The sequence below is a fragment of the Lepus europaeus genome, chromosome 10 (genome assembly GCF_033115175.1).
Source record: "Lepus europaeus isolate LE1 chromosome 10, mLepTim1.pri, whole genome shotgun sequence".
Taxonomy (NCBI): domain Eukaryota; kingdom Metazoa; phylum Chordata; class Mammalia; order Lagomorpha; family Leporidae; genus Lepus; species Lepus europaeus.
Window position 1 is genome coordinate 19,119,607 of NC_084836.1, and position 17,586 is coordinate 19,137,192.

Genomic DNA, 17,586 nt, shown 5'->3' on the forward strand with positions numbered 1-17,586 from the left:
GCATATTTTATATTCTCTCTTGCCTTAGAGGATAATTCCTGTTTAATCTATTACAGAACTATTGAATCAACACTGTCACATAATTTTCCACGTGAAGCAACCAATATTAATTACATCTTGTTACTTCTCACCTCAATTCTTTTAAAAAATACCATCGTCCATTATACAAGGGAGATGGGGGGGACAGCGCTGTGGTGAGCAGGTAAAGCAGCTGCCTGAAGCGCCAGCATCCCATAGGGGCACCAGTTTGAGTCCTGGCTGCTCCACTTCCAATCTAGCTCTCTGCTATGGCCTGGGAAAGCAGTAGAAGTTGGCCCAAGTCCTTTGGCCCCTGCCCCGACTTGGGAGACCTGGAAGAAGATTCTGGCTCCTGGCTTCAGATCATCCCAGCTCCATCCATTGCAGCCATATGGGGAGTGAACCAGCAGATGGAAGACCTCTCTCTCTCTCTTTATCTTCCTCTCTCTCTCTCTGCCTCTGCCTCTCTGTAACTCTGCCTTTCAAATAATAAAATAAATAAATCTTAAAAAAAGAGAGAGAGAGAGAGAGATTGGTTCCAGAACACCTATAAATACCAAAATCAGTGGACACTCAAGTCCCTTACATAAAAATGGTATCGTATTTGCATATAACCTATGTACCTCCCCCTGTATACTTTAAATCATGTATGTACCTCCTCCTATATACATTAAATTATGTATAAATAATTTACAATATCCAATGCAATGTAAATGTTATGTCAATAATTGTTATGCCATATTGTTTAGGGAATAATGACAAGAAAAAACAAGTCTGTACAGTACGGACACCTTTTTTTCACTCCACGGTTGATTGGGTCCACAGGTGCAGAACCCACGAATAGAGAGGGCTAACTGTAGATGGCTTGCTTAGTCCTTAAAAGGTATCCTCCAGTCAGTGAAGAAACGTAAGCATTTTTTTACTACTGCATCTGAATACCGTACCTAATTATCCAACACCAACAGCACCCTCCACTCCACCTATCCCAGAAAGACAAAAATAGCAGTTGAAAGTTTGTTTATATTACTTCCAACTGTGATGTGGCAACTAGAAAAGAGGGACTTTGTGGTCAATTCTCAAATGTAACTAACGTGATAGAGAAACCTCACCTTAGGATTTCCTCTTACGCTGCAGTTCAGGGTAGCATTGTAACCAGCTATTGCATAGGTGTTAACCAAAGGCTGAGTAAACATGGGTGCCTCTGTGAAATCAAAGTCTTCATACACTGGGTTTTTGTAGATTTTACCTTAAAAACAAACATTAAAATGTTAAAATATACAAATTTGGCTTGAGAATATATTCCTTTTGGCATACTTTACTCGCGATTAGAGCTTCCCTGAGTGGGGCAGGTGTTTGGCCGAATGGCTAAGCCACTAGCTGGGGTTACCCAATCCATACCCAAGTGCCTAGGTCCATGCCTGGACCTGCTTCCTGCTAGTACCCACTTGGGAAGAAGCAAGAGATACCTCAAGTAGTTGAGTCCCTGCCACCCAAGTGGGAGACCAGGATTCAGTTTTTGACTCTCAACTTCAACCTGGCCCAGCCCTGGATGTTATGGGCATTTGGGGAGTGACCCAGTTGCCTCTTATCTGACTCTCTTTGCCTCTCAAATAAATAAATAAATATTTTTTTAAAATATCCCAGAACTTAGCAAATCATGTAAAAACATGAGTGAATGCCACATGGCATACACTCTAAAGGGAACAAATGCACAGCCAATCATACAGTGAACAGAAAGCCAGAGTAGTCATCTAACACTAAAACATTGAAAATGCTTTGTTGTCATCATAAGTATTTTTATGAGAAATCTGTCCCAATGTGAACATCACATGAAAGAGCTTTAAGGAAGGGAGTGATTTACTATGAAATGAAAGGATATGAGTACAATTAAGCATCTGCTTTCTTTGTAGAGTGGCTCTTGTGTGTAGTTGCATTGAAAGCATCCAAGAATAGAAGTAATAAAAACTCAAGAAGTGCAGGTCTTCTTTATCCTATCCCTGGGACTTTAGCCATTTATACACCCATGGCACAGAAGTTGCAATTAATTAAAGTGAATACTTGTAAGTGATATAATTTCACTTGAAAAATTTTACTTGTAAAATTAAAATTCTACATGAATGATACCACAGTTGTACAAAGTGTGTTCAGCATCTTCTTGTTCCTTTCACCACATCTCTTCTGTCTTCTCTCTTGAGTAATTGTCAACCTGGGTTCCCAAATGTCAGTCCACTTCCAACTCACCATCCTTAGCGATCACAGCACTCTCCTTAGTCATTGTTGCATCTTCACTGAGGCCACACATATTTTCAGCAAAGACCCGGAAATAATATTCATTCCCTATGACCAGTTCAGTAATGGTGGCACTTGTTCGGTGATAATGCTCAATGACAGTGAACCATTCCTGAAAGAATAAAATATAAAATTCAGGAAAATCACTTAAAAATACACAGCTTTTCCAACTGTTGATCCGAATAAATAAGAACACTTCATTAACAAAAAGAAAAATAAGGATTCATTTTTATATTGAAGGTAATAACAATATGCATTTAATGTAATGCTCCAATTTATTTATACTTAGCGATGTGATTTAATCTTTATTTACACGTTAGATTCATACACCCTAGATATCATCTACTGTATTTATATTTTCTTCATAATTGTATGTGGTTGTTATCTATTTATCTACCTACCTACCTATTTGCCCATTTGGGAGGAAGACAAAGTATAATTACAGAATTTTAGTGTAAACTCTTTTATTTTGAGGAAAAGATGAAGCTAAATCACTAGAGGAAAAAGTGTCCAGTAAGTTTACCTACTACTATTAACTTAGGTTCTTTCAGATCTTCTTAGGCCTTACACTCTCCGTCTGTCTCCCCTCCCACCATTCCTCCTCCATCTCTTTGGTCACACTATCGCTTTTATCTAGTGACATTTCCACACAGTACTTGCTACATTTAATTACATTATATATTTACTATTTTTTATTTGTTTACTGTCTACCTCTTCCACTGGAATGGATACACCATGATATACCAGGACACATGCCTGACTTTTCTTCTCACACTTGTAACCTATTATAGCACATGGCATGCAGTAGATTCTGTGCATAAAACAAATATTTATTGAATACTCAACAAATGAGTAAAGTTACATTAAATTTTTTTTCAATTTGTTTCCTAATCATACTAAAAAATACAGTGGTTTCAAAGGCTAGCTTGCAGCCAGTAGAAAACCGCATTGCATCACTTGTTTTTAGTTCCATTAATTGAAAATTACATTTGCTGACAAAAAGACACTTCACAAAAGAAAAATATTTTCCTTGAAATGCTTAGAAGCCATCATTATTTATGAATTTTAGGCACCAGACACTTTATGCTTTATCTCTTTCTCCTTGTATAGAATGTTTTTTGATTTAAAGATTTATTTATTTGAAAGTCAGAGTTACAAACAGAGGGAGAGACAGAGAGAAGAGAGGTGTGTGTATGTGTGTGTGTGTGTGTGAGAGAGAGAGAGCGAGAAACAGAGAGAGAGAGAGAGAGAATCTTCCATCTGCTGGTTTACTCCCCAGATGGCCACTATGGCCAGCACTGGGCCAGGCCAAAGCCAGGAGCCAGGAGATTCATCCAGGTCTCCCACTTGGGTGGCAGGGGCCCAAACACTTGGGCCATCTTGTGCTGCTTTTCATGGGTCAATAGTTGAGTTGGATAGGAAGTAGAGCAGCCAGGACACTAACCAGCATCCATATGCGATTGCTTTTTTCCCTTGTTTAGATTGTGAGTACCCCAAGATCAAGAGCTGTCTGTTTAACATGTTTCCATTCAGCAGCTAAAACAGTGCTCATCACACAGTGAAAGAGTGAAAAAAAAAATGAATGTTCATTCGCACGTAATGAAAAGAACGTTTATGGAAGGGATGGGTGATTATGAGACTTTAAATGAAAGACAGCATGGGTAGCCAAGCTGAGACAATGCCATGGTGATCTGAGGACAGCACAGCAGAATGAGCACCTTCTGGTCTCTAGCCTGCCCCTGCTGGATGCAGCAGAAACACATGATCATCCATCCCCAGGTGGACCTCTGTCACAAGAAGCAGCAGGGGAGTCCTGGCCCACCTGGAACCTGACTGGTTATCTAAGAAGACAATTGTTGGGAAAATTTGATAGGGGTGGAAGAATAAGAAGGTTGCATGAAGGACGTTTTATAAGAACTGTGGCACCCATGGATTCACTGCCTATATCTGGCCCAACTTCCAATGAAGTGAGCTTGTTGCTGAGGAAGTCCAACATGTTCAGATCTTTTCCTTGCAAAGTCGTCAGTCAGTCTAGCCCTCAGGCTGTCCAGGCTTAGATAAAAGACTTCGCTTTAAATGCCAGATCTTGTTTTGCCATGTAATACCTACCCAGGGGGAAAAAGCCATGATAGAAATAGCTTACGGAAAGAAGAGGCTTAAATGCCTTCCTGTTACTTTAGACTCCCATTTCAGAGCATGCCCTTTTGTAATGTTAAGGATAGATCCTTTATCTTTACATCCAATAAAAAGTTCTCTGCAGAGCCACTGCATCCATTTTGCTCCTAAAAAACGCAATTAGTGATGACCAAGACTTCCTATCTGTCCTGCCATGAATCCAGGGATTAGCAATCCTCCAATTTACCCTGGACAAGGCAAAGTGACCTTTGACTATAAAAATGAACTTTCAGAACAGTTTCCAAAAGTTTTTCTTTTTCTTTTCTGTACTATCAACTTACTGTGTTGTGGAGGATATAGAGTAAACAAAAATTGGGACGTGATCAAACAGGAAACAAAAAGAGAAGACTTCCCTTCTCAACCTTTTCATCTTCGATGAATCTGACTGTAATGTCATCAATGACCTAAGTGCAAATGTATAAAGACCTCATATCAGTATAATTCAGAACAATGTTTTACCCTTCCTGTGAGAATGGAAAATAGTTCTATGCCATTGTATGCATAAACATTCATTTATTCATTCATTTACTTTGAACAATTCTGAATTTGACATCTAAAATCTGGTGATCTCCAGAAAGTTATTTAACCACTCTGATCCTTAGTTTAATAATTTATAAAATACAGTTTATAATAATCCATACTGGCTGGCTTGTTTCTTGAACACATTAAGTTCTTTCCCTCCTCAGGATCTTTGTAAATGCTATAATCTTTTAGGATCTTTATTTTCTAATTGGTGTGTGTTTTTTTTTTAAAGACATATTAGACATAAGGCAACCCTATCCAACATTTATTTTACAAGGAAAAAGAACTGCTTTGGTGTGAGTTTTAGTCATAATCTAGAATGAATAAATATTTGTTGAATTAATGAGTTTATTCAATTTTATTCCATGTTGTGCCATATGCTTTATGTCATTTTTAGCTTCCTCATAATGAAGCAAAGTATTTGTGTTCCCATTTTGTAGATGAGGAAAATGGAGGTCGAAGAGGTTAAGTGGCTGGCCACATGCATGTGGTCTTAAGTGATATGATAATGCTGGGATTCAAGATCAACTCTGGTTCCAATGGCCCTGCCCTTTCTGCTATGCCACATCATGTCTTCATGACCTTCATGCAGACATGGAGACAGAGAGGACTTCATGCTTCCCCCATTGCATTACCTTCAATGAAATATGATTTTGTGGCTACTGCATCAAAGACCAGGCCTTACCATGCTCTTCTTGTCAGCCTTCTGGATCGTGTACCCTGTGATGGCAGCATTTCCATCATCCTTTGGTGGTGTCCAGGACAGAGCAACATTCTCTCCCCAGACGTCCTCAATCTTCACAAGTTGGGGTGGACCAGGACGGTCTATGGGATGAATCATGGCATCACTCAGAGGTCACTTTCCCTCCTAATCTTATTCCCTGTTATATGAGGACATTAAAATTGCCCTTCCTTGTGTCACAGAAGGTGGCTCTCTTCTATTCACTCTCTATCACAGAAGCTTCTGAGATCCTGCACCTTCCATCAGAACAAAGTCAGGCCAGATCCAAGGGCACAGACTAGCCTCAATACTTCCTTTGATTTAACAAAAATCAAAATGTTTAGCCAGTGGGAAAAGAGTGCATACTTTAAATGGTGCTAAGGGGTAACTTCCTGTGTTCTGACTTGAGTCAGAGAACCTCAAGTTTCAGTATAGTTGGTGAAATATAATAATAAAAAATGATTGGAAATAAGGCTTCTCCAGGCTCTGTTCTTAAACTTCTTTCTTAACATTGCAAAAAAATTAGAAAACAGTGTCTTTAAGGACAAAAGCAAGAATTAAGCATATTTACTCATTGTAAGTATCCAACTAGCTTTGAATGATCAATCAATCTGGTGTTATCTACTTAACTTTGTTTAAATTCATCTTTTTTACATTTAATAAAAATTATTCATTCTCCATTGTAACTTTATTATTAGCAAATTTCAGGTGTACTAAGAAATGTATTAAACTACATCTATAATTTACAATGTTTTTAAATGGAAGAATTCAACACAGGAAATAGTTTTATCATTGGGGAGTTGAGAAACTAAGAATAAGAGAACTGGATTTTAAACAGTACAGATGGATTTCACTAAAAAGTATTTACATTAATTTTCTTGACTATATATGCTTTAAATCTCCCATGATTAGTTCTTTCAGTCAGTGATAAGTTATTTTGAAACACTAACAAATATTATCTAGTTATTGACAACATCTATTTTTTTTAAAAAAGAATTTTCTGAAGAGTCAGCCTAACAAGAACTTCTACTCCTGCCTTAATGACAACCACAATTAGTTCCCACATGGCTTGAACAGAATATTCTAGTTCCTTCCTCCAAACCTACCAACAATCTGGATGTCAATGGACGCAGTTTCTGTGTATTTTTCCACTTTGACCTGCAGATCGTATTTCCCAGAGTGGCTCCTCTCTGCTTTTCTGATAAATATGATTGTATCAGTCTCAGAATTGCGAATATTTATTTGATTCTTATCAATTTCTGCACCATCCTTCTTCCAAGTTAATTCTGGTCTTGGTTTTCCCTAAAAAGAAAGACAGAAAAAGCAGGGAAAAGAAATCATACTGTGTCAAGATTTTTTTTCTTTTCAGTGTTACAAAAATGACAATGGCTTAAACTAATTCCAGACAAAGTTAGAAAACATCACTATTTTGGTCTGCAGGGGTGGGGAGTAGCTATACTAGTAGTTGCATTCTTGTGCAAGTACTACATTAGATCTGTGACATTTAGTTAAATGATTTGCCCAAGGCCTTGCAACTAAGTAAGTACTGGAACCAGGATCTCATAGCTGAGGCACCACACCAAAGCCTCCATAACACATGATAATGGTTAAGAACATGGGTTATGGGGCCCTGGAATCTATATTTGGATCCTGATCACTTACTAGGTTTTGTGACCTTGGGCAAGTTACTAAAACTCTCTGCCTTGGTTTCCCAATCTATAAATCAGGAACAATGGTAGGACCTTACTCACAGAATAATTACAAGTATAATGATTAAAATCTTGAGAAAGCTGCTACATATTACATAAGTGTTTCATTAATATCATATAAATACTAGTGATTACTATCCCACTGCACTGTGATGCTCATTCCTGACTTGTCTAGAATTATCTCTCTGCTCTCTCAAGCTTCTGTCACTACTCTTTAAGAGAAGACTTCAAGAAATTATAACCTCATTCATAGACAGATTTCAGTTTCTATTACAAAGGAAGCTTCTAGAATTCCTAGGCACCCAGGCTCACTCTCACAGACAGGAACCAAATATTAATTCAGGAACTCAATAAGATACACCTTACCCATATGCTCCCAATGTGACTTGTGGCTAAGGTGTGATAACTTACACATTAAACACTTGCCTGCAGAGCTTGAAGAGTGTTGGGGGTACTCAGACTTGCACATGGGAAGCATAGAACAACATTATTAAAGATAGAGAAAAAGAGTTCCAGGTCCTATGTCCTTAAATGTGCAATGTTACTATCTGTTGGGGTGGGGGGATTCTCTAGTAACACATGGAGTGGAAAAAAAGCACTGTATTGTGAGGGGACTTGGACCTTGTTCGTGACACTACTATTGACTTGCTGTGTGACCCTGGGCAAGCCATTTAACTTGTTAAGACTGTCAGTTTCTTCCCTTCCCAAGCGGGATAAAGAAACCTGCCCTTCCTACCTCACAGGGTGTTTCTGAAAGTCAACTAAGAAAGTGTTTGAGAACTCTGGGCGCCACACAAATACACAAACATGACACAGTGGTCTCATCACCTCTTTCCTGGTGGCTGAGTGGTTCCTGGGATGCCAGACCTATGAGCTCCCTAAGCTCAAGCTCTTTCCTCTCCCAGACTCAGTGACAGAACTGAATACACAGATGACCAATATGTGGGACCTGGGATTGGCCTTGGTGGTAGGGATGATATAGAAACTAGGGGGCTGACTCAGCAGCCCCAATTCAGGTCTGGAGCTAGTGCTGGGCTTTCATTCTGATTTCACGCACTGAGGTTTGGCCCCCAAGTACAATAGCAGGGGCATAAACTGGTTGTCCCTTTAGCTTTGTTTCCATTGGAGTCGGAGTTTGAATAGAATTATGTGTGTGTGTGTGTGTGTATACAGGTGTCCAAATATGTGCAGAGACCTAAAGTCTACTTCTAAGACCATACTGGTATGATGCAATAGCATGACCTACATGTGGCTATTTAAAATGAAAGAAAATTAAAATTTTATTTCTCCAGTTGCCCTAGATACTAATTGCATATCTCAAGTGCTTAATAGCAACATGTGACTAACGGTTACCATATCGGACAGTGCACATATAGAGCAATCCCATCATCACAGAAAGTTCTATTGAACAGACTGTCCAGAGGCATAAAACGAGTCACATGACTAAGAAGCAGGGTGTGTTTGTGTGTGTACATGAGACCAAAACTGATTATTTTAAGTGACATTTAATTTATCCTATGAACAACAGATTCTTTTTGCTAGAGTAATACTTTAATAATGTTCATGTATTTTGGTTAGTAGCATCAAGATTTCAAATTTTATTTAATCCTCTTATGGGAATTTTGTTTAGTCTGGGGTCATTTCAGACACCAAGCACATATTATTTCATTGATAGCCTCAATTAAAAAATGACCACTTTTAGATATAAAGGACCAGAAAGAATCTTCAAGTATTTATCTTCATTTATCTTCTAGATGTTTCCTCCCTGCCTTATCATAGTCTCTGAGCTTTAGGCAAGACTAGATCTCATTTGTCTTATGCAGAAGGAAAATACATGATAGCTTTATTGATTTTTCTGTTTTCATAGCAATAGATTCTTTAATCATTTCTTGAATCCCTTCTATCAGTTATCAATTCCCCATCAGAAGAATCCCTGTATCATGATGAACTTACATGGTAGATCCCCTTCCTCTGCCTCTGAAATACCCAGCACTGAATAGGAGAGGCCTTGAATTATTATTATTATTATTATTATTATTATTATTATTGAATTATTACCTGGAAAGGGATAACCAGATTGACAGCTTCTCCAACTCTGCGGATGTAGGTTTGCTTCAGGTGCCTCGGGATGCGAATCTTTGGAGGCTCTGGGTGAGAGTAAAATAGCATAATTTGTTATCAGTATAGTATCCTGGAAATAGTCTTACATAAGCATGAAGGTATTATGCTCACTGGCATATACTTGTGATCATGTCTCTGTAATAATAATCTTAGATGTGCCACTAAGGGATTATATACAGCAACTTTGGTTTAAAATGTTTTCTGCCAGCAGAGCTGTTTAAGCAGTTTGGCTCAGGAAAAATTACCCTTGATCCTCCTGCCTTTATTGTAACTTTATAGAAAGATTTTTCTAGACACCAGATTGTCTCTTGGGACCTAGTCTATATTTGTCAAAGTTTCTAGCAGCAAGTATATTCCCAAACGAACATGCCAAAATGTTCTAAAGGCACCACTTTTGCTGGTTGCCCGGCCATATGGATAATTCTGTTGTATTTTGGTAGTCACCTTCTCCTCGTAAGGCTGTGGTGAAGTATACCCTAGCCCACTGTGTATTAACACTGGTTAATTAAATGCCACGAAGATACTAGAACATGATGTTGCAAAGCCATCAGGAGCAAGAGGCCAAAGGGTTCGTAGGCTCACAGGGATGAAGTGGGTCTTATTGCCAGAGGGTTTCATCTGAGATAGACACTGGGCTAAATGCTTTCCATGAATAATGTAAACTTGTTACTCCCTTCTGAAGTACATTCTGTTTTTACATCATAAGGAAACTGAAACATGGGAAGTTAAATAACTTGCCCCAGTGACACAGCCAGGCTTAGAATCTGGAGTCAGGCTTAAGTGCTATGGTTAGAAGCATGGATAATAGAGTCAGGGAGATGTGGCTTTGGGTCCTGGCTTAAACACTAGATGTGGTCTCAGTCTCCTCTTTGTGTAAAATGGAGATGACAGCAGGATATCTAAGTCTAATTCCTATGGTTATTAATGAGGATGAAACAAAGTCATCCATGTAAGGATTTTAGTGTAATAGCTGAGAAAAATTAGCAGGTGCTCAGCAAGCTTTAGGGGATGATGATGGTGATGATGGAGATGGTTGAACGGTAGGGTTGGAAAGGCGTTTGGAGACCCTCTAACTCTTTGATTTTATACATAAGGAGACCCGATAAATTAAGCCATAGTAATGACAAAAGCTACCATGTACTGAGAGATTATTATGGGGTTATCACTCTGTTAAGCAAGTAACATGGATTAATTTATTCAGTTCTCACAACTTCATGATTTAGTATTATTATCTCTGTTTTTCAGCTGAAGACATTAAGGTTTAGAAAGATCAAATCTCTTGCCCAAAAACTGATGAAATCTTTACTTAATATATACTAAGTCGATCTTCTGCATATAAAGATAATTGAAAATGAATCTTGATGTGAATGGAATGGGAGAGGGAGCGCGAGATGGGAGGGGTGCGGGTGGGAGGGAAGTTATGGGTGGGAAAAAGCCATTGTAATCCATAAACTATACGTTGGAAAATTATATTTACTAAATAAAAGTTAAAAAAAAATCTCTTGCCCAAGATCATACAGCTAATGAATTACAGACACAGGATTAAATTTACAGAGTTTCTCCAGAAAATACTAAGAAAATGTACCTGCTCTGAGCTTTCTTTCAAATACCCATTTATTCACATAACCACGTATCCATACATATCTACTCCCATCCATTGGTCCACCCATTCGTCCATTTATCTATCCATCCATATGTCCATCCATTCCCTAACTCGCTCCCAGTTTTCAGGAAGTCACACCACCAGCCTCTGGCCAGCAATACATCATGATTTACATTCCAGATAGCCAAGCCCTCAGTCCAACATTTTTCCTCCCTGGAGTTGTGGTTCTCAAACTTTTTGGTCTCAGTACTCCACTACAGTCCCTAAAATTATCACAGACCTCAAAAAGCTTTTGTTTATGTTGGCTGTATATATTGCACATTAGATTTTTAGAGATGTTTTAGTTCTTTACTTAGAATAATAATATATTTATTAAAAGATCATATTTTATCATTAAAACATTTAGTGAGATGAGTTGCAATACTTTATATTTTGACAAATCTCTTTAATGTCTGACTTAATATAAGACAATTGGATTGTTAAGTTCATTTTTGCCTTCAATACGTTGTGATGTGTAGTATTGGTTGAGGTATAGGAAGAACATCTGGCTTCACACAGATAAAAGAAATATTTCAATAGACTTCTCACAGGCAGGTATTGTGGCAAAGTGAGTTAAGCTGCTGCTTGAGATACCAGCATCCCATATGGGAGAGATGGTTTGAGTCCCAGCTGCTCTGTTTTTGATCCAGGTTCCTGCTAACATAGCTGGGAAGGCAGTGGAAGTCTCTCCAAGTTCTTGGGCCCTTGCCAGCCACCCATGTAGAAGACCCACATGGAGTTCCTGGCTCCTGGCTTCTGCCTGGTCCAGACTTCGCTGTTGTGGCTATTTGGGGAGAGAAACAGCAGATGAAAGGTCTCTCTCCCTTTCTATCACTCTGCCTTTCAAACAATAAATATTCTAAAAAATAAAATAACTTTTCAGAAAATTGTGGATATGTCTTTTAAAAAAAAAAACAGATATATTTATTTATTTGAAAGGCAGAATTCCAGAGGTAAAGTCAGAGAAGAGAGAGAGAGAGCGAGAGCGAGAGCGAGAGAGAGAGAGAGAGAGAGAGAGATCTTTCACCTGCTGGTTCATGCCCCAAATTGCCACAATGGCCAGAGCTGCGCCAATCTGAAGCCAGTAGCCTGGAGCATCTTCCAGGTCTCCCAAGTGGGTGCAGGGTCCCAAGGACTTGGGCCATCTTCTACTGCTTTCCCAGGCCATAGCAGGATTGGAAGTGGAACAGCCAGGACTCAAACCAACGCCCATATGGGATGCTGACAATGCAGGCGGTGGCTTTACCTGCTACACCACAGTGCTGGCCCCAGTGGGTATGTCTTTGATAATGAGTTATAGTTCCTTAAAGGTTAGCTGCAATGTGAAGTCTGTAACCATTTAAGACCTTTTTCAAAGACTCTTAAATTAAAATCTATTGATCTTTCTTGCATTTTTCCCATGCAAGATTTTTAACATGGAAGGGTCACTTAAAAAATGTTGCTCCACTCAATCTGAGGTCCTGGATCCTGACTTCAGCCTATGCCTTGCTGCCACAGGCTTTTAGGGGAGTAAACCAACAGATTGAAGGTATCTGTCTGTCTCTCTCTGCCTTTCCAATAAAATGAAAATAAATAAATGTTTTAAAAAAGAAAAAAATATAGACAAGGACCACATTGTAGTCATATCACCTTGAAGATGGTTTTGACCTTGCAGATTCATTTGAGCCATTCACTGTGTAGGGACTGTTTACACTGCTGTGGGTACATACCCTCCCCAGTGTAAATAGGCAGCCCAGCCAGAATTAGCTTTAGGAACCTATTGAAGTTAACTATCTGGTTCTCAAAAGCACTAAGTTATAAATTCAAAGCTGACCTCCTCACTACCTGAGAAGAGTTGCTTTGTTCATTTCTTCTTTTCTTTTCTTTTATTTTTTTAGACAGGCAGAGTGGACAGTGAGAGAGAGACAGAGAGAAAGGTCTTCCTTTGCCGTTGGTTCACCCTCCAATGGCCGCCGCAGCCAGTGCACTGTGCTGATCCGAAGCCAGGAGCCAGGTGCTTCTCCTGGTCTCCCGTGCGGTTGCAGGGCCCAAGGACTTGGGCCACCCTCCACTGCACTCTCGGGCCACAGCAGAGAGCTGGACTGGAAGAAGGGCAACTGGGACAGAATCCGGAGCCCCGACTGGGACTAGAACCCGGTGTGCCGGTGCCGCAGGTAGAGGATTAGCTTAATGAGCCACGGCGCCGGCCTTGTTCATTTCTAATGCCCTGGAAGCATTAGTAAAATATCAAAGGAGTGACAACAAATCTTTTTGAGAAAGAAAAAAATTAGAAAAAATAAAAGCAAACACTGTAAAATGGAGAATGACTTCTGAAAGCCTTGCCACCTACCTATGATTTCCTTCACAAGAATGGGCTGAGAATAGTACTTGGGCTCGCTGGCGCCTGCCTTATTAACTGCCTTCACGCGCACAAAGATCTTTGCATCTGTCGGCAGACCTGTGATGGTGAACTTGGTCTTGTCGATCAGATCTGTGTTCGCAGCTAACCAGTTGTCAGCTAAAATCCGTAAAAGAAAAAGAAAAGAAGAAATGGAGAAAGAAGACATTAGTGAAAGAAATCATCTTAACCATCAGAGTCAACTCAAAATTAGTATTTTGCTCAAAATTAAATCATTTGAAAGGAACAGGATTATTGATCTGTGCTCAGACTATATGAGTGGGCATTTTTCATATATTTAAATGAAAAATGACCTAAAATGACCACCATAAAAGCAGGAAGGGTAATCAGATTCAGCTGTTCTGAAAAAAAAAAAAAAAAAGCAAAACCTTATTCAAAATTACAGTATCCCAAGGAATAGTAACTAGCCCAACAATTTGTAGCAGTTTTATTCCAATTTTGTTTTATAATGATTGATGTCATTATGGTTGTTAGTTATCTACATACAGTTCAGAAAGACAGGAAATACTATATAAATGAGACATCAATCTTTATAGTCAAATGATCTCTATTTTATTTTGGGAGATTTATTATGGAGACACCAATATGAGCATAGAAAATGTGATCATATCTCCCTGCATTGATTAAGAAAAGAAGCTCATAGCTCATGAGCTGATGTCTCATAATGACTTGGTGTAATAATTTCTTCTCAACCAAAAATCTGCTTCAAAAAATTAAGTTTTAGGGCCAATGGTATAGAACAGCAGGTTAAGCTGCCACCTGTGACACTGGCATTCCATATTGGAGCACCTTTGAGTCCTGGCTGCTCTTCTTCTGATTCCGCTTCCTGCTAATGTACCTGGGAAAACAGCAGAAGTTGGCCCAAGTGCTTGGGCCTCTGCCACCCATATGAGAGGCCAAGATGGAGTTATGGGCTCCTGGCTTCTACTTGGCCCAGCCCCAGCTATTGCAGCCATTTGGGGAGTGAACTAGTAGATGGAAGATTTTTCTCTTTCTGTCACTCTGCTTATCAGGTAAATAAAATTAAAACTTAAAATATAAGCTCTTGTAGCTTTGTCTACAATATTGGGAACATCTAAATCCAGCATCTGAGCCTTATAGATTTTAGCTTTTAAAAGCTAGGATACCTTATACTCACAGGATCCCATATTACTAACTGTGCTCCCCTCCCTCTACTCTGGGGCTCTATAGTGTGTGGGCATAGGTGTACTTCATGAGCTGTCATGAACAGTCCCAGAAATGTTATTATACATTAAGAAAGTCTAAGAGCTTCACAGAATACTTTACCTGGCAGATCATACGCAGCCTCCCCATTTTCATCAGACTGTTTTGCTGATGTACCTTTGAGAATCCATCATTAAGATTAATTAAAGACACCCACTTTCACACAAGAAGAATATGGTATCAGCAGTCAGCATTCTCTGTTAGTAACATATGCAAAGTATGCAAAGAGATTTGTCTTCAGAGCAGTGATGGAAGAGACCAAACAAGTTAGGGGGTGCTCCTCAGGGAGGCACAGCCTGCTCTGAGCAGCCTGTGGGTTTTGCTTGGTGGCACCTGCCACAGAGAAGAGGAAGAAGAAAAGAGAATAGGAGAAGGGAGGCTGGGGTATCCCCTGCTGTGGGAAGAAGAGAGAGGGAGCATAGCAAGAGGCTGAAGGAAAAGGAGGCACAGGTCCTGGATTCCACAGGGGAGCAGCAGACACTGGAACAGTCCACCCTTGTCCCTGTCCCTGCAACCCCAGCCCAGGAGGGCCCTCCTGGGTCTCCAGAGAACACAGTGCTCCCGCAGTGGGAGGGGCACCCTCTTCACAGGCTGGGAGCACAGGCACTTGTGATCAGGCCGGCCTTGTCATAAAAGGGCTCTTGCTCTGGAGTGGAAATGGAGACTGCCCGTAAGGCTCAGGAGGCAGCCATGGTCACCACGACCAAAACCATTAACCCTGTCTGAGTCACCACATTCCATGTGGGTGGGTGGCTCAAGGTGATTGGTCTTGGGCATATCCCACCATTTTGGGATGATAACTTTCCTGGTGCCGGGAGAGGAGCAAGGGAGGGGGACATGAGAGAGGCTCCTCTTCAAAATCTTTGCCTTTCATCTTCCACTCTACCATGGTATCAAGAAGAAGGTGCAGGAAGCCAGAATTTCCTGGCAGCTGGAGGGCAGGTGTGTTAGGAAAATGACGCAGTTTTATCTATGGCACAATCTACACCCTGACACCATCCTAGGCTCTAGCCCCCGCCGCCATTGCTAGAAGCCAGGTGGCCACATGTCCTGACCACCAGTGTGAAGCTCCACCCAGATCCTAATGGGATTCACTGCTCCTACTTCCCTGCCCGCCCTCCGGCAAAGTTTCAAAAGGACCTGCTTTTGAGCATGTGGCTCTCTCTCCTCTCTCGCTCTTTCTTTCTCTCGCTGTCTGTCTGCTCTCTCTTGGCTTCTCTCTCACTCCCCTCTCTCCTCGCTCTCAGCTCCTCTCGTCTTCTCTCTTCTCTCATCTCCTCTCTCTCCCTCTCTCACCCACTCTTTCCTCCCTCTCTTGTCTCGGCTCCTCTCTGCTCTTTCTTCTCTCCTTGCTAGCTCCTCTCCTCTCTGTCTCTCTTACAACCTTCTCTCTCTTTTTCCTTCCTTGCCCCTTCTCTCCGGCCTGCTGGGTTTTCCCCAATAAACCCTTTCCCTTACTCCAGTGTCTGGTGTGTTTTGTGGTGGCCTTACAAGATGGGTGACAAAATATTACATATGACCTTGAAAAAGAAACACATCTTTAAGCAAATGGTCTATTTGGGAGCTACTGTGTTGGTATTTTCATAATCAAGAGAGCATGGATAAGAAAGTAAAAATAGGAGACTTAAGAAAACATGTATGAGAGAATGAAGAAAACTGATAAAGAAGAAACCTCCAAGGGAAAACAGGGCAAAACAAGATAGAGGGGAACAAAAAAAAAATCGCCCATAAGCTCACATTTGAATCACTTCAATCAAGGGAAACAGGGAGAAAGAAAATGGGTGTAGGTGAGATGGGGAAGGAACGTGGCTGTTACTTAACAAATGAGGACAATTTTTAAGAGACCAAAGAAAGAACCAGAGTGAAGGAAGAAAACAAAGTAGAGTAAAATGCTGCAGGCATTAAAAAAAGAAAGGCAGAGTCAAAAACAACACACGATCTTGTAAAAGAAAGAGTTTTCTCACAGAATAAAACCTGACATATCCAAAAAGCATTAAACACTACAAAAAATTAGTCTGGAAGACAACAGCCATTAAAAAGAGAATGAAGAATATGGCAGCCATAGAAAGAAAACAGGAAAAGACTGCAAGAAGATATATACATTACAAATAACTCCCAAAGAAAGCTAATTCCAAAAAAAAAGTTACATGGCAAAGATATACATAATAATGACTGTGTACATATACATATGTATATCTAGATATACATATGTATCTACACAGATCACACACAGAATTATGTAAAATACACATCGTTGTATTTTATCTAAGGTGGGTAACATCAAAATGACAGCCATCTATCATTTTGCTGTATCTTCTTACTTTTTAAACCTATCAGAAAGAAAAGAGTAAAGAATTTGCTCTGTATCATACATACACAAAAGGTACGTGCTCAGTAGCCATATCACACATAAGATTGTCGACTGGGCAATATAAAAACAGAGTGGTGTGCTCATGCTACTTATAGAGGGAAAAATGGAATAAGCATAAACTATTCTTGTATTCTGACTTGCTCAAGAATTTACTTGTTGCATTAGTTGACCCTACTCGCCTCCCTCGCCGCCTTAACCCTGGCAGCTTGCACATAACATCCTCATTGGGTTTTGGTTAGTGGCTTCTAAACCCTGGAGAAAAATCAAGTGTAGTGCTCTGTGAGTAGAATACGTGTCAAAGGAATTGAGCAACACCAGGATGCTTCATCCCCTCTCTCTTCCCAACCAGCAGCAAGCATTTCCACGGGTGCCCCAATCCAGGGGCCTGGGATTTCC

The 17,586-nt window shown here is 40.1% G+C and overlaps 1 protein-coding gene across 1 annotated transcript in view; it reads right to left on the reverse strand.

The window, feature by feature from the left end:
- Window positions 1–17,586, reverse strand: part of MYBPC1 (myosin binding protein C1) — a 105,538-nt gene that overhangs the window by 7,696 nt on the left and 80,256 nt on the right. Inside the window, exons 19-25 of the mRNA XM_062202444.1 lie at window positions 14,883–14,936; window positions 13,527–13,694; window positions 9,493–9,581; window positions 6,832–7,027; window positions 5,690–5,829; window positions 2,260–2,419; window positions 1,128–1,264 (exon numbers count right to left, since the gene is read on the reverse strand). Coding sequence (XP_062058428.1) covers window positions 1,128–1,264; window positions 2,260–2,419; window positions 5,690–5,829; window positions 6,832–7,027; window positions 9,493–9,581; window positions 13,527–13,694; window positions 14,883–14,936 — 944 coding nt within the window. The remainder of the gene's footprint in view (window positions 1–1,127; window positions 1,265–2,259; window positions 2,420–5,689; window positions 5,830–6,831; window positions 7,028–9,492; window positions 9,582–13,526; window positions 13,695–14,882; window positions 14,937–17,586) is intronic.